The 24,898-nt window shown below is 42.3% G+C and overlaps 2 protein-coding genes across 2 annotated transcripts; one reads left to right on the forward strand and one right to left on the reverse strand.

The window, feature by feature from the left end:
* Positions 1 to 2,920: 2,920 nt before the first annotated feature.
* Positions 2,921 to 8,546, reverse strand: LOC147179269 (zinc finger protein PLAGL2-like). The gene is made up of 2 exons (XM_086070203.1): positions 8,408 to 8,546; positions 2,921 to 5,906 (listed from the first exon to the last, which is right to left on the reverse strand). Exon 2 carries the CDS (start codon positions 5,544 to 5,546, stop codon positions 4,257 to 4,259), a length of 1,290 nt encoding a protein of 429 aa, XP_085926329.1. The 5' UTR covers positions 5,547 to 5,906; positions 8,408 to 8,546; the 3' UTR covers positions 2,921 to 4,256.
* Positions 8,547 to 11,521: 2,975 nt separating this feature from the next.
* On the forward strand, positions 11,522 to 24,553 carry asxl1 (ASXL transcriptional regulator 1). Its single transcript, XM_086067246.1, has 12 exons — positions 11,522 to 11,878; positions 13,220 to 13,302; positions 15,179 to 15,181; positions 15,769 to 15,886; positions 17,170 to 17,347; positions 18,827 to 18,987; positions 19,132 to 19,216; positions 19,391 to 19,557; positions 19,878 to 19,974; positions 20,488 to 20,593; positions 20,736 to 21,687; positions 21,781 to 24,553. Exons 1-12 carry the CDS (start codon positions 11,822 to 11,824, stop codon positions 24,223 to 24,225), a joined length of 4,452 nt encoding a protein of 1,483 aa, XP_085923372.1. The 5' UTR covers positions 11,522 to 11,821; the 3' UTR covers positions 24,226 to 24,553.
* Positions 24,554 to 24,898: the final 345 nt, after the last annotated feature.

The raw sequence follows: 24,898 nt of genomic DNA on the forward strand, positions 1-24,898 counted from the left end.
TGTTGCAAAAAAACAAAATAGAGAGGTAAAGTCCGGTTGGTTGGGCGTGGCGGGTGGGCATGGGTGACATGGAGGAAGTAACTCGTTTTTGGGCAAAATTATCAAAACGAGTACTGCATATAAGTGCTAGTAAATTTCCACGTTAGTATATTTCATAGTTTTTTTTCCAATTATGTTCTCTCCTTCCACCCGTCCTCTTTTCTGCACAAACCAGTTTTTCTCACACCCCACTATTTTGTCCATAATCCGTTTATTCGACCATCTTTCAGCATTCCAGCTCCAATTTAAAAACACAGCAACTTTGAGTAAATCTACATATTTATTTTGTTTTTCTTAGACAACAAGAAAATAACAATTAAAACTTGCATTCTTGGTCTTAATTGCTATGAGTGATAATGCAAACAACTAAGAAAAAAGGAGAGCGCTTGGTTCACAGCCAACCTATTAGTATTTCAATTTAAATGCATTAAATGTATTCCACAATTACAGATGTAAAATGAGGTATGTCTTGTGTTTTTACTTGGGTAAAAGTAAACATAGTTTTAAAGTTGTTTACACACATTTGACCATGGACCAGTGTCATTTCGCTGGTGTGAAGCCAAAACCTCATAAATCATAATTCAGCAAATTTGGTATTTTTTTTCAAAAAATTATACTTTTGTTAATGTTTACGAATTATTGATCAATCTTAAGTATTGGAAATGTATTGCTCTCTTTGAAGATGCAATGTTAATGGTTGAACAAACACCATTTTGGGATCTCCTGAAAAGTGACAATTTTGGAGGTAGGTTTTGGCCCACAACGCCAGCAATATACACAATGCGAACATGCTTAAAACGTTACATACTGATGTTACATAATACCTGAAATCCTTGCATGTAGTAAGTACAGTACCTTGAACCAAAGACTGGTTGTCAATCGCTACGTTTGTAGCATATTGGTGCAATTTGGATGTATTAGGAAACATGTATAATGTTCCTATTGACATGACAGGTAGTAATTCTTCCTGTAAGGATAGCACGACAACATTAACAGTTTTTTTTTTTTTTTTTTTTTTTAGCTTTCAGTGTGTACATTCAGAACAGCAAAAACAAGAATGATTTAACTGAATGTCTTGGTAAAATGTCAAATACAACCAAACCCTATTAATAACTACAGCATTGAAACATTCTGACACAAAAGTACTGAAAGTGTTTCAGTTAAAGATGTGTAACAAAAGTGGCAGTGATGTTCATTTCAGGAGTTGCCCACTCTGAATCCAAAGGATCCGAATCCCGCAAATGCTTTACTACATGTAACAATTATATTTACAGGCTGGAGCGGCACTAACATGAGTGAAGCAGAACACAGCCTGCACTTGAAATTATACTAAAGAGGGTACTCTCATTAAACTATGGAGCTACATCAAACAAAACATGAAATCCTAGACATTTTCTCTGCAGTTAGATAAGCAGTTGCCTGTCACTTCTGAGGTAGTAAATAAGTAGAAATATCATTAAAGGCAAGTACACAGAACAATGCTTGATTCAGTGGAATACACCTCTGATTAGAGCGTGTATCCTGTCCTTCAAAGTTAAATTTAAACAAAATCATTTTCAGTGGTAAAATGTCTGTTACAGCTTTAAACATTTTATGATATTGCAGAAAGATATGACTAGGTAGAGGTAGAATGTTTATTATATTATAATAAATGTCTGCCACTATATTAAGAGTTATAGAGACTCATAAACGCTACCATCAAAAGTTTAAAACTAAATGGAACAAGCGCCAAAACAACTAGAACTATAAAGAAAAACAGAAACCCTTATTTCTGTGTGTTTGAGGTACAAAACTTTTTTTTTTTTTTTTTTTAGACATGTCATAAGTGCTTTAACCCTGTCAAGAGATTAGACACTCTTTGAGAGAGACACACACACAACAGTAGCATTTTGACATTGGTGCAACACGGAGGCTAGTGACAATGCTAGTGGAAGAGTCAATGAGCAGAAGTAATGGATTTAAAAAGAGATGGCATCTCTTTGCATGCCTTCATTCCTGTGTCACAACAGTCATTTCAACTTGTGGCAATGTTCGTGGCGTTCCAACTACTGGAATCCCACTTGGGATCTATTCATCTCTCCAAGTGACTTGATTATAAATGGAATGGATTACAAAGGTCTTCAATATTGGGGTGGGTTTCAGTTCCAATTTCATAAGAAGCTCTTGAGAGCCAGCAAAATGCCAAAGGAAAATTGGCCGACAGGGTCATGGATAGTATTAGAAAAGGCTACAAATATTCTAGAATAGTTTTGCTGTGCTAAGTCAAAACAGCAATGATCATAGTCGCTCACATCCAGAAGACCTAAATTCCTAAATTACACTTTCAGGTCACCTCAGTCAGTTTAAGCGCCTATTTTTTTTTGCCTCATACAAAACATATACAAGTGACAAATCGACTCAAGGCCAATGCTTGTACTTGAACCTCACTCAACCAATCAGAGTGTACGTTGTAGGGGAAAACGTTCCAAACTCGGGGCTTTATGTCTTGGCACTTTAGAAGAAAATCATCCCAGTAAATTTATGAGGCAAAAATTGTTTGGACACTTCCAAACATCTAACTTTCCACAAGTACAATTACCGAAGAAATTAAACAGTTTGGGGGCAGACAAAATTTGTTCTTTATACTTCGGGCTCCAATAACTGATCTCATGGCAATTTAACTGATATGGAGTCAGACAAAATACCTTTCCACCTCACAGCTGGCTATACAGTAAATGTCTGCTGGTCCAGTACTTTTTTTTTTTTTTACTACCACAATTATATTCAAACTTGTGGGCATACGTAACACCACAAACCGTGGAGAAAATAGTCAAAAATAAGTGAAAGAAAATCACATTTTACTATTGTATTTGTCTAAAAATTGAGCTCATTAGACCAAGACTTAGGAGAAAGATTTATTTATTTATTTTTTACGGAAATGCCAGAAGATGCAATGTATATCAGAGTTATCTAGTGCTGTCCTGTCTAGGCTTTGAGTATGAACTGATGACACTGATGAAGCAAAACGTCTACTGAGACAACCAGAACAGTCCAGTAGCTAGCGATTCAATGCCCTGAGAATACAACGACCTGGATGAATGACAAGATCATCATTACCCCAAGAAACTATGTATTTTATGTAAAGTTATAGTCAAGCACCCAATTTGCACAGTGACCAACTACGTTCCCTGTAAGATATCTGTCGTGATTGGGGATAAAAGTAGTCATGCTAAAACCAAATAGTTGCTGGCTGCATGCTCTCTGAAGGCCCGCTCGGTCGAAGATGTGAAGGCACAAAACACCGGAGGCGTTAAAGAAGTGAAACATACGGACCACCGTTGAAAGATAAGCATTCCGGCCACAACAATAAGACGGTTTGCGCAATACGATATCCAGTACAAGTGCTGTATCAATTATTCTGCTATTACAAAAATAGCATTCATTTCGGACACAGCTCTCGTTATGATGCAGGACAGTTTTGACCGAAATGTATCTTTACTATTACCTTTGTAAAGGCAGGATACAGCTTAAGTATGGGCACCAATTTATTGTGCAAGTGGCTATAATGTTCTGCCTGGTCAGTGTTATTTGGTGTCAAATAGCAACCATTGTAACTAACAGATAATCTGTCACAACACAACATTATTAACAGTTTTACTCTGCAGAGAATCTAAATACTAGTTTTAAAAATGCTTAGCCATCACTAACGGCAATTATGTGACCGGCTTGCCTTTTAGCCGTTAAAAAAATGTATGTCATAATGAAAACTAAACTTAAGTGCATTCTAAATTGATGATACTGAAACATGGTAATAAAGGGGGAAAGCATTTGCGTCACACTGATGTGGCCTCTTTGAACACAATGCTTCAAGCCGACTTTACATGTGTGTGACATGTCTGCGTGTACGCTATATGTTCTGTTACGTTAAACCAGGGCATCACCACGTAGTGCATGTCATACCTGGATTAAGTGCATTAACTGTTGTGTAGAGATTCTGAAATAATTACTCAGTTGGTTGTAGTGAGATAGATACAATTTGTGCATTCAAGCTTACTTTTTTTTTCTTTTTCTTTTTTTTTAAATAACGAGGTAATACTGATGAGGTGATTTGTTGTGTTCAGCAATAATCTATTGCAGTAACAAAAGGAAAGACACATACATATTGTGTAGTTAAAAATGTCCTTTGACCTTTGGCAGGAAAAAAAAGACATGTATTAGTTTGTGGAAACATAACATGCTTATTGCTGAAAGGCTTGGTAGTAATGAGGTAAGGAGCTAGAAGTGCTAACAGCAGAAGTGCTGTATGCCTGAGGTAGTTGGCTGTGGTTGTGGGCCACAGGGCCCTGGGGCACGTGAGCCTGAGGAGGCTGGAAGAAGGTAAAAGGCCCTGAAGCCTGGGAGGACAACCCAGTAGAAGAAGTTGGCGAGGAGGTGGCGGAGGTGGAAGGGGGATAACCCATCATTAACCCGCCCATTCCCACATGAGAGCTATAAGGTGGCAGGCTGAAAGGCAAGAAGCCCAACAGCGGACCCAGTTCCATGTTAGTGGTGCAGGACAGCTCAGCTGAGGAGATGGCGGGATTCCTGGGCACAAGGTGCGGGTCACTGCCGACGCCCATTCCTTCAGCAAGCATCTCCCTTTGAGGAGAGCTGGACGTAGAGGTAGAAGAGTTGAGGGGAGGAGGGGCGCCCTGCAGATCCAGCAGGAAACTGTCCACGTCAGCGCGAGGATACGAGGTAGATCCTTGTTGGTACCTGGGCACGTTGCTGTACGACTGCTGCTGCGGTGCCGACAGAGGCTGCAAGTGATGATGGTGGTTGTGGGGAGATGGCGGCGGCATGTGGCGACCGACACCCATGCTTGAGGACAAAGACACCTGCATGAGGCCGTGCGGGTGACTCATCCCGGGGACAGGATTGCTAATGGGGTAGGAGTTGAACATGTCCCTGGTGAAGGTCTCCACGGGTTCCTTGGAGGCGGTGGAGCTTCTGTCCGACGCTATAGGGCTGGATTCCTTAACGGGACACTGGGTGGTCGCCGTGGACGTCGCCACGGGAGCGCTGGCTGTAACCAGTGGTATCAACCCTGCATCGTGCGCATGGCTCTTCTTCAAGTGACGGGTCAAGTGGTCCCTGCGGCCAAAGCGCTGAGCGCAGCGAGGACACAAGAAATCACGGCGACCGGTGTGCACCACGGCATGGCGGCGTACATCCTTGCGGGTGTAAAAACGCCGGTCGCATCGCTCGCAGGAATATTTCCTCTCTCTCACCGCCACAACAGCATTGTTGTTGCCCTCCGTTGGGGGAGGCCTATCAATATGGCCGCCGCCCAGGTGCTCCAGCAGCGACGGTGCCCCGTCCGAGCAGGGCAGGCCTGCGCCGGCACTGTGAGCTTCCACCAGGTGCCGCCGATAACCCAGCTGAGTGTTGTATTGCTTCCCACACTCCTGGCAGTGAAAACCAAGCTGCCTGTTGGCTACGTGGCTATCCTGCAGCTGCCCTTTCAGTTGTTCTTGCTGGTGGAACATTGTCCCACGGGGATGTCCTTGGTTGTGTTGCTGGAGACGAACTGAGTATGTAGGAGCAGACACAAGCAAGACTCATGAGGATTCTACAGGTAGCTGGCCATCCACTCTCTGGTCTCAGGCGGTTGTGTTATCTCTGTGTGCTTGCAATAATACTAAGTGCAGTTTGTTGACTATTTAAGGATCTCTTGTGGCAATGACGTGTGGTCTGTCCTGCCTTGGTGGGACAGGCCTGTGTCCAGCGCTTGGTTTCAGTGACAGAACCTGCCATAGCAACCCAAGAGGGCTGCAATTAGTATAATTTCTTATGTCGACTCACAGTCCAGTGGTGTTCAGCAGAGGAGGCTCAACATCTTAGAAGACCTGAAAGATAAAGAATGGAATCGCCACATTGAGCAAATTGCATTTCCAGTAAGAAGGCTGCATATTCACAGTGAAGCATTCGGATATTCACAGATTTGTGGGGGAACTAATTTGCTGAAAAATAAAAGTCACTTTATTTGCCATTGATGCCGAGGCCAAAGGTAATTTAAGCATAAAAATTTGCTTTGCCGCCATTTTATAGCATTTTGGGGCCAAAAAATGATGGTGCTGCCAAGGGAGGCACTTCATTTATTCAGGCTTCTATTGGCAAATACTAAACTTTCTGGTCGGGTGTTAATTGTGTATGTTTTCCATTTGCGGCAGGTCTCGGTCACTATCTTCCGCGAAACGCTGGGTAACACTGTATAACTCAAATTGTTTTAGTCCTGTACACAAAATGTTGCAATTTCCTTTCAAGAAAAATACATGCATATTGTAAAATATTAGAGATACATCTACTTGAGCGTATCACAGGTAGACATGTAGTCAAAAACATAAACTGATGAGCATTGAGCACCGACGAAAATGTGAAAAACTGCCAAAGCTAAGCAAATCCAATCTTGGATCAGATAATGTATTGTCAGTTGAACTGTTGCTCTGTCAAAATACAACAAATTAAACATTAAGAACAGTAGCTAATAATAGTTGATCATTTGACTGACAACTATTGTGGTTATCTTGTGACTGATGTAAAGAGTTTACAGAAATTTAAAGTTAAAACACAGTTTGGCTCTTTAGCTCATTAGTCATTAGACAATGGTTCTACCCTCATACAAAGGCTATGAGCGCTGACAACAGACGTTGTCATAAATCAAATCATAGCAGAAATTAGTCATGGAATCATCTAGGGATCCGCAATTGATATGGCATACAACACTGCATCGCATATTGGCATAATCCACATGTGCTCAACCTCGTGTATGTTCATGCATGTGATTAAATCGATATTAATTACAAAGCATCTAATTAATTACTTTTAACACAGCCCGGCCACTATTAAATATATCACTGTCCTCACTGGAAGTCCATTTAATGGGGCCTTGCATGCATAAAATATATATAGGTTGTTTACAAATACTAAAAGAAGGCCTACACTCTAAAAAGTGTTGAACCAATTTAAGATTACAAATTGAATTGTTGGCCAATTAAAAAAAAAATCACTTAAATTGGTAACACGCGATTGAATTAAGTTAATCCAAAGTGAATATATTAAGTTTAATAATTATGAGTTCATTAAATGTAATATATTGACTTTGGATTAATTTTGGATAAACTTAATTCAAGTGAATATATTAAGTTTAATGAACTCGTAATTAATTAAACGTAATATATTCACGTTGGATTCAATTGCTCAACAATTCAATTTGTAATCTTAAATTTGTTAAACAATTATCTTTTTAGGGTGTACATAGGTGAGCTGATTATATATTTGTTGTATAATAAAATGCATTGCAATGCTACCGGTGCACACATCAGTGATTTATTGTACCACTATTGTGCCATAACCATGTTGGCTATCACAATTGATTGAAAAGGGGGTTAACAATCTTGCAATGAAGTACAACGTATAAATAACAAAACCTATTTTCTATCTATGCAGTAGTTCTGCCACAACATAACAGTGTCATTAAAACCCATATGCACCCCACCCGCCAACTATCTGTAAATGTTTGGACAAAAGCTGCTCACAACCCACATTTCGTAATGCTAGTTCATGCTCCACCTTCGTCCTAAATGTACTGTAAAGCAAACATTGAATTTGGTCTTTAACTTCAGCAAAACAGTTCACTGCATTCCAGAAGTCTCAACCTGCAGGTTGACAAAAGTTTACTTTAGAGTTTCTCACTTGGATTGTCTCTTATCTAAAGTTCTCATATTCAAAATGAATGTTGCTCTGGTAGTGTTAGCACTTTTTTTTTTTTTGAGAATTGCAAGAAGAAAAGTGCCACTTGTGACTGATCACTGTGAGGAAGTATCAAGTACAGCGCCATCCTGTGGGGCCGCATGTAACGACGTTTGTGTCCTCTTGCTTTCCTCCGTCAAGAGTCTGCAACAGTGTTTAAAACGATCGACACATATATGGAGCATACGGGATATGATTTATTTAAAAGATATAAGTGTTATTATAGCTGATTGGTGTTTGTCTGAAGTGGTGAAGTCCGAAGTTGTAGCGAACGTGTGACCACAACTTACCGCACCGGTTGCTAAATTTGTCTGCTAGCCAAACTTGCCTTCGTGAATTCGGTGACGGGTGTGAGTTTTGGTTGACACTTGTGGGTTACTTGAAATGCACCACGTTGGTTTACATATGTGCTACCACGACTGTGGGCAAATGTCTAAAGTTTAACCAAGCGAGAATGACGAATTAAAAAAACAAAAGACGTGCGCTTCACTAAGTTGTGTCGGAGTTTGTCTTGCGGGAGCTAACTCTCTGTATTACTTTAGCAAACGGGCCAAAAAGTCGCACTCGAGTCAATATTTGCACAATGGACGTTTCTTACCGCCTGGCGCACCGCCGCGTTCTCCCCCGGCGTTTCATTTGGCCTCCACGTGGGCATTTTGCGCAGATGAAGGATTTAAAAGATGTTTATTCGAGTCTGGGCCTGGGCTGCTGGCGCCGCGCTGGGAGCCGTGCATTCTGGGAGCGTGACGTCACACCCCGGGCTCACCACCGCAGCAGCCAGCAGGAAACACAACAACTACTAACTTTTTCATTCTTGCGTCAACGGCAGCATAGTTGTGTTTGGTTGCTTGGAAGATTATTTTATTTTATAAAGTATAGTTGAGTCAAGTTGAAGTCAAATACTGTGTGTGTACGAACTTAGGAAGATCAAAGTGGGAAAAGTACTCAGTAGTTAATTAAAGGTACTGATGGGGGAAATGACTAACGTAGTAAAATTATATATATATATATGTATATATATATATATATATATATATATATATATATATACAAAAATAATCACTAAATTAAATGTTCAAACTGTTCATAATGTTAAAGTAACCTTGACTTTTTTATTTATTTTAAAATAACACTTCCAAATGCCAGTGTTAGCAACATGAAACCTTCGGGCTTCTGCAAAAAAAATAAAAAATCTCAGTTATTTAGTTTTACTTCCCATCTCAATTTTTTTTAACCATTCATTTATACAGGTTATGAGTCACATTAATGGTGGAAGAAGTTTTAAAATTATGTAATTTTTGTATTCCAAAAGCCTGGCATTTGAACAGAGGTGTGTAGACTTTATTATTTAGATTTATAATATTTAAGGCTTCTGGAGATTAAAGCATGGATATGTTTCTTCTTGTATGTTTTAGTGTTTGATTTGATATGACTGCTCAAAGCTAGATCAAAATCTATCAGTACCCAGTTTGGGACCACAAAGACAATGTAATTTGCAAACTTGGAATCTTCCGATTCCAGCGGTTTTTTTTTAAATGTGTCTTTGACAGGAGCTACTTTTATGGATTTAGGAAACGCACCCTGACTGAAGTTTAGCAATTGATTATTTGCAGCAATTCAGCACTGATTTTACAATAGTTTTTGTCAAGACTGCTAGTTGATGGTTTCAGTTGCTAGTGCTGTTATTGTCATTTATGTAGGCTTTTTTTTTTTAATAGAGACAATTGTTGCCTAAGCTGTTGGGGTTATTTGTTCATCAAAGAACACACAGAAATGATTGTAACGTTCTTAACGTCAACATATAAAATGTCAACATCTTTAGAGATAACCAGGTTGAGAATATGTCCTTGAGTGTCTGTCAGACTTTTCACATGTTGTGACAGACCAAAACTATCCAGTAATGCAGAAAGTTATTTTGGGGGGTTTCCCATTTTGTTGTCAACATGGTATGATCAAAAAATTATAATCAGTACAGATAACTGACAGCATTTCTTCAAGCTCCTCCATAAATTTACCATTTTCATCTTAGAGGTCTATAAATGATTACAAAATCACCTTTTACTAAAAAGAGTGAAAGATTTAAAGGAGGTAAAGTCACCCAATACAATTTATTTACACTGAAATAATGATTTTGACATTTGCTCATGAAACTACCGAAACTGAGTTGCCATTCACTCTGTGCGACAATGTGACTTTGAATAATTCCCCAAAATTCTGACATGACGTTCGTTTTTTTTACAGCCAATTCGCATCTCAATTCAAGCCATTATTGATTCCTGCATTCATGTTACTTCTCCTTTATTTACACATTCCACACTTTGTTTTCCATCACACTAAACCGTTTGCATTATTATAGCATTTTAGCCGTGATGCATTTTCTTTTTATTTAAAGTAGGGAATATCATTTGTCTATAATACTGCTACTGCAAGGAGCGAATTCCTTTCTCAGCAAGGAAGGAAAGCATCACGGGGGAGGGGATATGCGACAGGAAATTTGAAATATTATAAATAAACACGAGCTGAGTTGCGTTATGTATGTCTGTTACTTGTCAATGAAAAAAAACGAACGGCTGTAAGAAAATTGCAGTTGTTTGTTTACTTTCAAACTCAGTTTGCAGCAAATGCGAGTGACATCCTGTATGCTGCAAGATTCAATTTCAGCATCCCAGTGGGCAGACTGCGCTACAAAAGGGATAAAATCTCTGAACTTTTTGTATGCCAAATCCCAATGTGAAGAGCGCTCTTTTTGTATATTTGAATTAAAGCAGAATATTTATCAATTCATTTATTTGTTAAGATACTCTTTTTTTTTTAATACTGCTGTATTTTAGTTTCACAAGGAAACCAATCCTTTACATTTATTTGCGGGTAAGTCACTAATGAATAAACACAATTTATCCTATTCAGCATTGGAGAGTGAAGATGGGGGGAAGGGTTTTTAAATCAAGTAAAATAGCTATGTATTATTTTTGCAGTCACCTTCAAAAGTATAAGGATGGCAAGGTAAAATCCTTAGTTTTTTGTTGTAGCCCATACTAAATACAATTGGGTTTTGTTTTAGATGAAAAGATGAATATGAGACAAAAGTTCAGAATTCTAGCTTTAATTTCATGGCATTTACTGTACATCTACTGTAGATGGGTTAAAACCCTCAGAACAGAACATCTTTTGTTTGAACATCACCACGTTTCAAGTGAGCAAAAGTATTGAAACAGACACAATTGCATGCATAATCCTTACTTGCAATAACTGCATTAAGCACCCATTGACTTCACAAGACTGTTTTATTGTTTAATTTGAAATGCATTTCTTTACCTTTATTACAACCTCTTTCGATTATTGTTTGTTTCTGGGGGAGTGTTGTCTTTATTTTTTTTTGCTTTGACTGCTTGTCTGTCCAGTAATACATTAAAGTACCTAATTGCACAGTTTTCCCCGTATTTCACTTGAATGGTCTCGTAGGTGAAGCTCGCTTTTGCCAATTAAAAAAAAATAAAAAAAATTCCCCCAAGCTACCCAACAACTGCAACAAGGGTAATATGAATGACCATAACTATTCAGTAGACTATGTTGTTGCGGTGGTCATGCTGCATAAATAGATTTGAGAACATGTAATCTCCTAAATCCAGTATTTGAACGGTTGTTTTATTGCAGGCCTTTGGCGCTGCTGACCTTTGACCTGGTAGTAGCGTTCCTTGCCAGGCTTGTTGTGCTGCAGCACTCCACAAGCACAGACAGCCTTCCTTCCCACAATCGCGCTGCCTTCATGCTGCATCGCTACCAAGTGTGTTGCGCTTATTTAGGGGCAGGCATCGACGTATTTTCCACACTCGCGACATACATCCGGACGTGGCAAGCGTCGTAAAGAGCCGCCAGCACGAAAAGCACGCGTATTGTTTCGAGGCTCCACACAGCCAGCCGAGAACATCGCAGCCGCGTTAGCTGGTAGCTAAACCGCCACCGTCTACTTCTTCAGGGCGCTTTGTAGGCACGGCAGGCCAGTGCGGAGGAAATGAAGGACAAACAAAAGAGAAAGAAGGAGCGGACCTGGGCTGAGGCGGCTCGCATGGTAAGCAGTCCGTTTTGAGCATTTTGTTGGCTGTGGGGGGTTTGTGTGAAGATTTTGATGTGACTGCGTCGTGGTTGCTTTTGGGCATTCCCGTCCACACAAGCTGGACATAACAGAAGCTAGCATTGTGTAGCATTGCTAACTGTGTCCGGCTGTGTTTTGGTTAAAATCCCCCCATCGGGCACCACTTGTCATTGATTGTATGGATGAAATGGAAGCAAAGCAAGATGGAATTTTACCCACGGTGCTAACGAACAGCCAGCACGCTAAATGTTGCCTGATATGTTAAGAGCTCTTTGTTTGCTAGGCTGCATGCTAGCCACTTAGCATCTTTTAACTTGAGTTGTCATGAAGACATACCATGGTCGTACGCCACACGATCGCATTAAAGACTAAGAAATGAAATGACGTTCTCTGTTGTATTATTGAAAACTCCCCTCACCCTTGTCTCACTGATGTTGCAGAACATCGTGTTCAAAGCTAACGGTTAACGGATGTGTCGTGCATCGACATATAATTGCTTTAAAATGTACACTGCTGAACAAAAACGAGTTCCCCCCCAACCCCGTGTAAAGCTTTAAGTACAACCCACTCCTTAGCAAACAAAAGTAACATTTTCAGAATGTACCCGTGGTTGAATTTATATGAATTACAAATTCTGTTGTGCGTGTGTGTGTGAATCAATGACCCACATTTATTTATGGGAGTGTTTTGTCGCATGGGATAACACAGAATGAGTGTGAAAGGAAGGTTTTCCGACAAATCCTGCGGGGGTCTACTCGTGTATGATTTGTATGCAGTTTTTCATCTAGGTTTTGCTAGTGTAAAAGCAAGTAACAAAAAATGATACTAAGTCAGTCAGTACCTTTTATTGATTGCAGAGAATTTTACACAGATGTGTCAATTGAAATGTAGTTTAATTTGATTTGATAATATATTTTTCCCCCCAGAGCAATACCAGTGTGATTACTCAACTCCTGATCAGTCACCAAGCCACCTATGCAAATCCACGGGTGCAAAACTGCGGTTATGCGGGTGTTCACTGTAAAAGGCACTTTGCTCTTTACATGGAACCCCTGTCATCGGCTGGTCACACACTTGCTCACGTCCTGTGTATTTAAAAAAAATCTTACTTTTGTCTGGATTTTTTTAAGGTTATTGTGAGGTTGAGGTGGTATTCAAGTGTTGGGAAAATCGTTTGTGGTATGGTTAAAATGTATATTAATTTAAACCATTGTAGTCAGTTACATGTTTTTTCGCTATTTGGCGGCAGGGCTATTCTTATGTTTGCAACATAGTTATCAAAGTGTGTTTATTGCATTATGGCCCCTTTTTTTTAAGGTGCTGGAGAACTTCTCAGACGCTCCAATGACCCCGAAACAAATTCTTCATGTCATCCAGACCAAGGGGCTGAAGGAAATGCGGTCAGAAACACGCGCACACACACACCTACACGCGCACACACACGCACACACTGAAATTTTGTCACATGTGACCTGGCAGTAACTGTTTACATTTTCCAGCTCAGTGTATGTACAGTATCTCACAAAAGTGAGTACACACCTCACATTTCTGTAAATACTTTTTTTCTTTTTATGGGACAGGATAATTGGTTAAGAAAATGGATGGATGGATGGAGGGAGCACTGGGGAGAAAAAACACGTTGCTAGAATGTAAAGTAGCCAGTGCACAAATTGCAAAACAGTATAAATTCTATGACCCCTCCCAAAAACTACACACACAGCCATTAAGGCCTTAGCCGCTGGCAACAAAAGTGAGTGCACCCCTAAGCGAAAATGTCCAAATTGGACCTGGTTAGCTATTCTCCCTTCTTGGTGCAATGTGACTCGTGTTAGAAGCAGCGTTGCTCTAAACAGTTTTGTCTGGTTCTCAAAGGAGCACCAGAAGTTGTTCGCTCAATTTTTTCCCGTGACCCGCTGACGTCATGGATGAACTTATATTTACAGCACATCTGGACAAAGTAGGGCATGTGGGGCGCTTCCGGCCCTTCCACAGTCTCTTACCTGCCTTTGCAGCCTTTATGATGTCAAAATAAAACAGCTGCTTTTACTTTGATATGCACGTGTGACAGCAGTGCAAGCAAACCCGAGCAACAACTTGTCTTCCATGTTGTGAACTGAAAGATATTGTCACACCATTTTAATTACTTCTCCAGACCATTCTTGCCGCTATTTTAAAAAAATGCAACAAGAAATATTGCCAGTGTGGTCCACACTGGCAATATTTCTTGTTGCATTTTTTTCAACATTCTTACTTCCTGCATGGTGATGGGAAGTGGTGAATTTGCCCATGTAATGATTTGTGAGTCTGAACTAAGAATACCTAATATGGAGTACTACTTTGTGCTTACAATGCCAGCACAACAAAATATAGAGACTGTAGACACGTTTTGTGAATGTTGATTAAATAGTGATGAAATATTAGTATGTGTAATTTTAATGTGAAGGCAGGCGCAAGAACTTGCTTCTAGGGCCGTCAACTACTGGGGTTTTAATGACTCAATCTGTTTAACAAAGTTTAATGCTGAATGAAACACGACCGTCTTTCCCGCGTGACATTTTGAATGCTATCATGCTAAGATTGAGGCAAGAGTTGCTCACGAAGAATACGTCACAGCAAATAAAAAGGCTTCATTGCACGGTTCGTTTTGAGTTAGGCCGAGTTACAAGACCAACTTTCTTTCATTCAAGAAAGTGGGTGTGGCTTTCCAGGCTAGTGGCCGGTGGCGCTATTGAATGATGACTACTGATTGGCTGAGAACAAGGAAGTGCGAGATGAGAACAAATGTCTTCTGTTCTCCTGCCTTCCCACTTGGTGTGGAAGGTAAGTACTGTAGTACAATGCAGGCCAAATGACACGGGTCGTGTCAAATGTTACTTTAGTCGGTACTGCGCGCTGCTAAAAATGAACACTCGCAGTTTGGACACCCCGACAAGAATGAGAATCGATTGGAACCTGAATCAAAACAAGGAAGTGGAATCGTTCAAATTAAAGCAATTTGGGCGACCCTAATGACAAACGCTACAGCCCTGCCATATCCAACTGTCTCAGTGAATCTAATCATTCCACTTGAAAATGTACCACTCTTGAATTGCACCGTAACCCATATATCCAGTCCAGATGTGCATCACATCGTCTTTTATTGGAGAGATGCACACCCACACATTTTAGTCTCTGTATGTTTTACATGTTCTGATAACATGTCTGTCGATGTGGTTTAAACTCCGTTTTTCTTTTTCTCTTCTATGGACTCTTTTCACTCGTTGATGCACTGAACAGAAGGTATGTTATCAGCATTTTTACACAAGTATGAACATATTTGTTGGAAAAGCAGTTCTGTGTTCCATAAAGTTATTTCTACACCCATGTTGACAAAGTCCTGCTAGTAAATCTGACATCTTTTGTGATTCAGAAACAACAAAATGTGCATCCTTGTTACAGAATTGTTTATCTCAATGTGAAAAGGTGTTTACCTTCAATGCGCTAAATTGTGACGTAGAGATTTTATGAACATTACTGTAGGTGTTTATTTAGTTGCAATGAGTCCTTTTTATTTCAGGACCGCAGCAGTCGGTTTGATAAAAACAAATGACTTATGTCGTGTTTTCACAACTATTGCTGTATGTTGTGCGTGTGCCTTGCGTTTTTTGGTCTTACAAGTTGAAGCAAGTCAAAACTCCAAACTCCCACTTGCAAACTGACAAGGAGCCATTTTGTGAAAATGACCCATTCTTTGGTTGTAACTTGTCACATTTTGTTTCTTCTGTTTGCATTGGACCAATAACAACAACAACACCAAAACAAGTTTGTTCTCCTTTAATAGTCAGTGCCTGGTGATACAAGTTTGTATTACGTATATTTGCACACAGTGGTACAGCACCTCTGGCCTGCCTCGTGACAATGCTTCACTCCCAGGTGAGGGGAGATCGGGTCAAGAACAGCATCTTCTTTAAGTTACCTGGACGGATGAGCCTATTCACTCTAAAGGTGTGTAGACGCGAGCTTCCTCCCACTTCGCAAAAATTGTCTTGCGCCGCCTTTATGTATGTACTGTACTTTTTGGACTACATGGCTGATCCTGCGTTAACTTTACTGTATATATATTAAAATTTGGACTGGCACCGGAAATCTCTGTTTCCTAATCCAACTAAAAATCTGAAGCCTAGTAGTGTATAATCTCTTCCCTTTAACTGATTTACACTCCGCAGAATGTGTAATACCGTATCCTGGTTTTGAAGCACAAAATGAGACTCATCGGACCAGGAACCTTTTTTTTTTTTTTTGTATTATTATTTTTAACAAGCCAGTGTGAAGTGTGGCCTCAAATGTCCTGTTCTTCGTTGGCAGGAGTGGCACTCTGTGGTCTTCTGCTGATGTGTTATGCATTCAGACATACTCTTCTACATACTACCTCAGTTGTAACAGGTGGTAATTTGTATGATTTCTATCAGCTTGAACCCGTCTAGCCATTCCCCTTCTGCCATCAGTTAGGCATTTCCAACTAGAGGACTGCTATTTACTGGTTATTTTCTATCTTATGGACCATATTCTATATACTGATACCCTTGAGGTGAAAATCCCAGTAAATAAACAGTTTTGAAAATGCGCAGCCGAGCCCGCCCGGCTGGCACTAACAACCATACCACATTCAAAGTCACACAAATCACCTTTTTAACTTACTGACTTTCAGATTGTCCTGATCATGTCTACATTCCTAAATACATTAAGCTGCTGCCATGTAAATGACTGATTTCAATTCATACTTGTGTTAACCGGCAGCGGAAATCGTGTTACTGATACTGCACAATGTGTACATATGGTTGTGTTCGTTATCATAAAAGTGTTTAAAAAGTGAGTACATCTCTAAATCCTTCTTCTAGTTTTTATTTTTCCAGACTGGAAGTCTACACGTATATAAATAAATGACTTGTTATTTCTGGACGCAATTGTGCAATATGGTACAACTCCATGTAACACAGATGTGAAGCGGTTCACAGAAACAGTGGTTATTCGACTTTGAGCTGAGTGATTCACAGGAAAGAACATTTGTCCAAATTCTTTGTTTTTACATTAAATTAAACAGCCTGACATTCACTTGACGTTAAGTAACAAAATAATATGTTTCATTTTTAAAAATGTTACCGTGAAAATAATATAAGGATTTCAAATGTTATCACTTTTTAAACAATACTTTTCATGTCTATACTTGTGTTGCATGTAAGCTTCAAAAAGCGGATCCGTTTTTTTTTTCTCCGCTCTCTGATCTGTAGAAGAATGCCTTGCAGTGGACAAAGACTTCAGAGTCAGAAACACCATCCGAGCTGGTGAGCAGCGCTGCTACCCCGACCTCCAGCAACACCACCCTCACAGAGAGTGCAGCAGTCGGCCCCGTTGAGACAAGTGAACAGGAGAGCTGCAACTCCACCGAATCCACTGCCTCCAATTTGGGTAATATTACACAGCACGGATGAGAACATTTTTTGTCCTAATTTTTCGACCAGTGATTCTGGGATGGGCTCCAGCACGCCGGCAACCCTTGTAAGGATGTGATTGATTGATTGCAAAAATTCTAGTGAATTTTCAGAGTAAAAATGTTGTATTACTCAGTGACTCCATTTGCACTTATTTTATATTAAAATAATAATACAAATAAAATAAGGCTGTCATAACCGACGTTGTTTTGCACAATACAAATACAGGCAGTATTTTGTTATCCGTTCCTGCTCGGTCTCGGCCGGGTGTCTACGCGAATAGCGCCCGGCGGCTGCACGTCGCCAAAAAGGTGGGGTCCAAACGGGGTAGACGAAATGGAGTACAGGAAACGGGGGGTCATGCTGCCATTTGGTGTTATTTTCTCTTTTTATTCACTTTCTTGTTCTATCTCCACATTCGAGTACTTACAGCTGCAACTCTCTTCTGCCTTCTCCCCTCCGTCCGCCGCTGTACCTTAATACAAGCCGGCAGCCAACTAGCAACAAGCGCGAACCAGCCCACCAATCAGAAACGCGCGTTGGCACAGCAAAATTTGCCCCAAAGGTTGTCTTGAAGGAAAACGTCTTCGGAACTCTGTGCACACATAATAATATTTTAAGACTTTTAAGAGTGCCTTATAGTCTTGAAAACACGGTAAATTTTCTAGAAAACTTCTTGGGCGGCGACCAGTTTACTTGGGCGGCTCGCCCAAGTGATAACATGGTGTGGGAATGGCTGAGTTCAGTTATATTTAACTTGTAAGTTGCCCATTTGTATTTATATTTTGATAACTGTTTTTAAACCTTTATTTAGGTCATTTCGGTTACTTTTATGTAAAATACATTCAATATTGATTCATAAAACCATGAATTGATACTTTTAATATGCCCTTCCCATCATAAATGAATGTGTCTTTTCGCATCACGGGGGGCATTTATATTACAAAAAAAGGAAACCACGGAAATATGCAGCACGAATTCCACTCAAAAACGTGTTGTTCAAATGTTCCCTTCTGTTATTCAGAATACCCCAAGAGGAGTTTTCCACTTTATTTATTTACATAGTGCTGAGGTTGTAATCACTTTAAATTATTATTATTGTTTTTATCAAGTCAAGTTCAATAAAACATACATAATTAATGTAATTGCATTGGATTCAATTTTAAATGTAAATATTCCGATTTTTCATACTCAAGTAAGAGCAAGAAGTTTCTATTATTTGCAGCATTGGTACTTCTGAGAATGTCTTTCATATCAAATTCAAATTGGTACTGCATGAAATCTTTGAACTGAATCGAAAATCAATGTGAATCGAATCGGGCTCTTCTGAATCAAATCGAATCCATTTTGTAAATCTGAATCGATACCCAGCCATAAAGAACGCGGGGGGATATTTTGAGTCTTGGCATCTATCTGGTTATGCCACACGGTACAGTAATTCTTCTTTTTTCCTTAGCCGATGAAACTTCACCCAGTGTTACCGTCTCCACTGAGGTGCAATCTACTAGCCAGCCTCAGACCCGTCTCAGCAGAGCCGCCGGGTTGCAGGGACGGACTGACACTCAGCAGGTCCAACATGTTCAACACGCCCAGACCAGACTAAGCCGGTCCCGACAGGTCAGCACCATCTTTTAAGAGAGGCTGCACTATTTGGGTGGCTGTAACAATTTCAGCTGTGGAATTCTCACTTATGTCCCACCACCATCATCATCATCATCATCATCATCATCATCATCATCATCATCATCTTTTCTGTCACAGTCAGGGCGGCAGCGGAAGAAAGCAGTCATGATGCCACGTGTTGTCCTCACTCCTCTTAAAGTCAATGGAGAGCATGTGCCTTCAGGTAAGCCCAGCTCTTTCCTGGCATAACAATACTTTGGTAATGGGGGTCAGTTCATCTCGCTGACCTTAGATCAGTGGGTTGGATTATGTGTGTATTATATAATTGCATTAGCTTGTAAGAAGTACAATTTGTGTTGAAAATGGGGAGTTTTTAATGTGGTTTTGCCGTTTTTAGGACCGATGAAGAGGAGTCGGGGTGGGGTGGATGTGGACTTTGAAACACCAGGCTCTATTCTTGTCAACACCAACATCAGGGCTCTCATTAATGTGAGAACCTTCTCAGCATTCCCAGCCCAGTCCCAACAGCAGCTACTACAGCTTCTGCCAGAAGTGGACCGCCAGGTAACCAATCTTTTTCTCAAGGCCTACCATATTTCACTATGTTGTCATGCAAAGTTAGCAATTTCCAATTAGTATTGTATTTTCTTGACCATTGAATTGCCCTCTACTTCCTAAAGAATACCGACTAGGCATGGGCCCATGTTAGATCCTGGCAGAAACAGTTTTTTTTTCTCCATTCAACACAATCTATTTTTCAACAAAATATAGAATATTTGCTACATCAAAGAATGTGTACCATATTAAGCTCAAAGAAAGACACCCATGTAGATATGTTCCTTATTTTTTTATATATTTGTACATTTTGTCTGCTTTTTATGAAGATTGGACCTGATGGAATGGCCAGATTGAGTAGTTCAGCCCTCAACAATGAGTTTTTTACACACGCCTCCCAAAGCTGGAAAGAGAGGTTAGCTGAAGGTAAGTGTTGCTGCTTCTTATGTCCTAGAATTAATTAAACTTGCAAAGTGTACTTTTTGTATATCACAGCATTGGTCAAGCTTGTGCTTTATTTACCTTGGTAAAATCCTGGGTACATCCTAGCAGATGGTGGTGGGAACAAGTAAAAAATGTTTAACCAACCCCACAAGCTGATATGATGACTTGATACACTAATTGAACACACTAATAACCTGCAAAGAATACATCGGGCTGTCCAAATAATAGATGTTTATGGTTAACAGCTCTGGTTATTCACATGGTCCCTGGAATAGTACAACTGCTGCCTCATGTGAAATGCTGCCAAAGAGCAGTGATTCTCACAAATTTTTTTTCACAAGAGCCACATTAGTAGGACAAAGTTAAGGGGGCCGCCACTTAAGTAACAATATATCAAATCACCCCCAATAATAAACTGGAACACCGATGGGAGCATATCGTTCGTCACACAATCTCAACACGCCTCTCTTGAACATTTATGTTCCATCTGTTTAGGAGAATTCACTCATGAGATGCAGGTGCGATTCCGGCAGGAAATGGAGAAAGAGAAGAAGGTCGAGGCGTGGAAGGAAAAGTTTTTCGAGGAATATCATGGACAGAAGTAAGAACCAGATCAGTCCTGACAGATTGTAATTTGACTGCATGCATTCATTTGAACAGTCTACTTTTCTTGCGTAACTCGCATGAATCACGTTTTTTTCATACGGTACATTTATATTATAACGCTGGATGTATACCTGCAGGTCTGGCCTGACGAGAGAGGAATCCCTCAAGCTCACAGTGGCTGATGCGAGTGAAGTTGCAGCAAGTGTCCTGGACAGTGAGAGCGTCTCTGTGGTGTCAACCGGTGCCCCCAAGAGACGCAGTGTGGGTCGGCGGAGGAGAGACGGTAGGATGAGGAGACGCACCCGAGCCGATTTGCGTCGCAGGGCCCGTCGGACCCTCTGCAAAACCAGCTCTCCAGTCCTGCAGTCTGCAGAAGCCGCTGAGGATGTTGCTTCTCTGGAAACCTCCACCGTCTCGATTGGTTCTCCCATGTCGGAAAGTACAGTTATTCAAGGGGAGGTGGTGCTTCAGGCTGAATGTGATGAGGAACTCCCACCAGATGACATCTCCATTGAGCCAAAGTCGCCGATACCGGAACCAGTCCTACTGCCAGTCCCCACGCCAACTCCTGTTCCCAGCCCAGAGTCCACCAGTGACGACAAAGAACCAAGCATTTCAGGCTGTCTGCTCCCCGAAGAAGTTGCGCCCGTCTTGGCTTCCACCTCCTCCCCTTCCTCATCCTCTTCTTCCTCTGATTCCTCACCTTCGTCCTCACCTTCCTCAGCTTCTGATCAACAGGGCGCATTTACCACCGGCTTGGACTCTTCCTCCTCCTCTTCGGTGTCGTCCGGTGCCGCAGTCACTACGGATCCCCTGGATGACACTGCGTCCGCGGTGACCTCCGTCACGGGGGAAACCGCCACCAGCAGCCGTGAAAGCAGCCCCTCAGATAGCCCGGCAGGCACCCCTACATCCAGCACTCAGCACAAGGAACAGAAGAGGAGGCCCGATGAGGCGCGGGCCTTCTCCAGCTTCCCCGAGAAGAGGCCACGGTTGAATGACCAGCAGTCCTTTCGTACCACAATTGACAGGGTCCATTCAGAGAAACCGCAGCCGACAACAGAGGAACCCAAGGTGCCTCCAATCCGGGTAAGGGCTTACGCCGTAGTCATTAGAACTTGTGAATATATGAGTGGATCCAAGTACATCATGATACTTACTTGAATGGTTTCTTTGCCACAGATTCAACTGTCCCGAATCAAACCGCCCTGGATCAAAGGGCACCCCACCTACCAGATCTGTCCCCGCATTGTGCCTCCCGGAGAGGCCTCGCGGAGGTCGGGGACGGGGGGCGCGCGGACGCTCGCAGATATTAAAGCCCGCGCGCAGCAAGCCCGTGCCCAGCGGGAAGCCGCTGCTGCTGTTGCAGCCTCTGCCGACGGGCCAGGGCCGAACAGGGTCCGGCTGCGGCCTGCTGCTGGGTTACCGGATAGCAACAGTGGGCAGAGAGCACAAGAACATCCAGGGCCGATTGAGCCAGGAGGAGGAAGCGGAAGACGGGGAGGCGGCGGTGGCACACGGGAGCAAGGAAAGACTTGTGAAGCGAATTCGTCTGGAACACAACTACAGCATCCCAATGTAGAAGGCAAACCTCCACCTTCGCCATCGCCGCCTGCTACCTCCAGCTCTGTGTTTTCGGACAACCCGCAGACACCAAGCCCTCTTCAAAAAGGGCCGGGAAGACTTCCTGTGGCTGAGGAAGGGTTCATCCCAACATCATCCGGTGTTCAAACCCCTTGCGACAGACCCGCGGGCCGAGCAACCGACCTTCCCTCGAAAGAGACCGATACGCTGACAAATTCTGCAATCTCACCGCTTGACAAGCAAAACAAGATTGCAGCGTCTGCTACTTCCCCTTCAGACCCAGCAAGGGAAAAAAAGCCACTCGCGCCAACCTCCATCCCCGATTCTCTTCCAAGGTTTGGGTCTCAGGGTTTGGTTGTCCAGAAGCTGGTCCGATCCGTGACGCCTGTCAAGCATGAACACGAGAAAGAGAGAGGCCTAGGTGGTGTCATTCGACACGTTCCCCATCACGAGGATTCCCAGGACACCAACACAGACTCGGCGGCCACGACGACGCAACAAGCAAAAGCATCATCTCCTCACGTGGACTCCTCGAGCAGAGATGACGAGGCTGGGACGCATAGCGACTCCACAGAAACGGCTTCAGACTGTGAGAATGAGAGCCATGATGATCTGCAGTCTGAGCCAGATTGGTGTTCGCAGGTAAGAGGCCACAGAAAGATGCAGGAGCCCGTTTGTAGCCCTCCTCTCAACCACCAGCCAGTCATCCAAGCCCGCGGGTCCAGTTGCCACGGTCAAACGGTCATCCAGCCTTGCTTCCCCAACGGTATGACTCATCCTCCGCAGAACTTTTCCCAAGACCGCCCGTCTCAGAACCACGTTGTTGTCAAAGTTGAATCCGTGGATGATTGCCGAAGCACCAGACCGGGTTCTGCTGAAGAAGAGTATAATGGACGTGTTAAGCCCTCTACCTATCCTTCAAGTATTTCTGCAGCCTCCAAGAAGGTGCCCAGTTCTGCGAGATCAGTATCCAGTGTGGAAGCCAACAACCCTTTAGTGACACAGCTTCTACAGGGTAGCCTTCCCCTTGATAAAGTCCTACCCCCACACTCTGCCGACAGGCTAGAAATCAGCCGATCTGCAGGACCCCAGCGACGACCCAGCAGCAGGGCTGAGGCGGCAGCGCAGTTACCCAACTCGGAAGGAAGTGTCGCCTCTCAAGTCAAGTCCCAGAAAAGCTACCCCGTGTCGTGTTTAATGGAGACCCCAACTACATCACAGTATCTATCTCAGCAGGCTTCTGGAGCTGTCCCGGTCATCACCTCACCGCCGTCCTCCAGCAGCTCCATCCGTAGTGTCGAGACGGCAATAATCAAGGAGTCGCCCGTGCGTCAGCCCTCACAAGGGGCCATTCCAGACAGGAGGACCGTGCTGAACGGCCCATCGCCACCTCATGCAGACCCTTGTCCCACAGAAGTCGTGCCTAGTCTGAAGATCAACTGGCGATCGCCCCAGTCACAGATTCCTCTTCCCAACCAACAAGAGGCGGCCCCTGCGCCCCATGTAAAGACTGAAGCCGCTTCAAAGCCTTCTTGCCAGGCAATTGGTAAAGCATCCGTTGTTGTTACCAAGAAGGAACCGGTGACCTCTATGGATGGATACCCCAGCGGAGGAGCGATGGAGGGACTCCTTAATATGGAAATGAATTTGTCTCGGATGGCCAAAAACGAGCTCAGCAAAGCTCCTTACTTGTCCAGTTATCACTCGTCGTCCTCCTCCCTCCCCTTCCAGCTGTATGGAAAAATCTCCAAGCAGGGCGGGGGTCTCGGAGGCGTCAGCTACACCGCCAACGTATCTGTGATGGACAATAGCAGCTTTTCCCGAAACATGACTGACGGCGTACTCCAGCTGCGGCCTCGTTTGGCCTCCAGCCAGGCCACGCTCAGCATCCAGACCTTTACTGACAGTACGGCCGAGGAGGTGTCGCTCAAATGCTCCTGTCGCCTCAAAGCCATGATCATGTGCCAAGGCTGCGGGGCCTTCTGCCACGACGATTGCATTGGGCCCTCCAAGCTGTGTGTGTCTTGTCTGGTGGTCAGATAATTATGCCGAACGTTGGCAGTCTCTCGGACCGGCTGCAGTCCACACAGGAGTGGTCGAACAGGCATGATTTGCCTTGTATATTATTACTGGGCTGTTTGTTTTTGTTGCACATTTTCAGGTTTTCTTTTTAGCTGTAATTATATATTATTATTCTTTTTATTGACTATTAATATTATTTTGAGGCATGATTATTTGCTAACATTTTGACTTATCACGCCTCAAAAACATTACCTCATCTTGTTCCACCACTCATTATTAGGTGGTCATTGTTTTTTGTTGTCTGCGCAAAGAAATATTTTTTTAACCATTAAAGGAGTAAAGAACAGTATTTTGTTTGTCATTTCAAGTTGGATATACACTTCCTTAGCTTTTTTGTAGTGATAGAAAACAGTACTGTCTTAAGGCTAGCAAACAAAAACATACATCCAAAGAAGCATTCACTTGAATTAAAATAATAATAATTGAGATTGACTCTTAGTAGAGCGCAGATCTCTACAAGGCTGACAGTCTTTGTCATTTGACATTGACATGATCAGAACAGTGAACTTCTATGATGGTACTTTGTGACCAGCACTTCAATCCGTTGGCATTGGTTGGTAGCCCAGTTTTGAGAACTTTTTAAGGTTAAATATGTCTTGCCTTTTCATATGGAGCAAAATTTTAGAATGCAGCG

Source organism: Leptonotus elevatus, chromosome 2 (genome assembly GCF_054856555.1).
Source record: "Leptonotus elevatus isolate MCC_2025b chromosome 2, RoL_Lele_1.0, whole genome shotgun sequence".
Lineage (NCBI taxonomy): Eukaryota > Metazoa > Chordata > Actinopteri > Syngnathiformes > Syngnathidae > Leptonotus > Leptonotus elevatus.

Coding starts and splice junctions, on each gene's coding strand:
- LOC147179269 (XM_086070203.1), bottom strand. CDS start 5,546: ATGTTCCACCAGCAAGAACAACTGAAAGGGCAGCTGCAGGATAGCCAC.
- asxl1 (XM_086067246.1), top strand. CDS start 11,822: ATGAAGGACAAACAAAAGAGAAAGAAGGAGCGGACCTGGGCTGAGGCG. Junction 19,975..20,487: donor GAAAGAGAGGTTAGCTGAAG/GTAAGTGTTGCT, acceptor CCATCTGTTTAG/GAGAATTCACTCATGAGATG. Junction 20,594..20,735: donor GAGGAATATCATGGACAGAA/GTAAGAACCAGA, acceptor GTATACCTGCAG/GTCTGGCCTGACGAGAGAGG.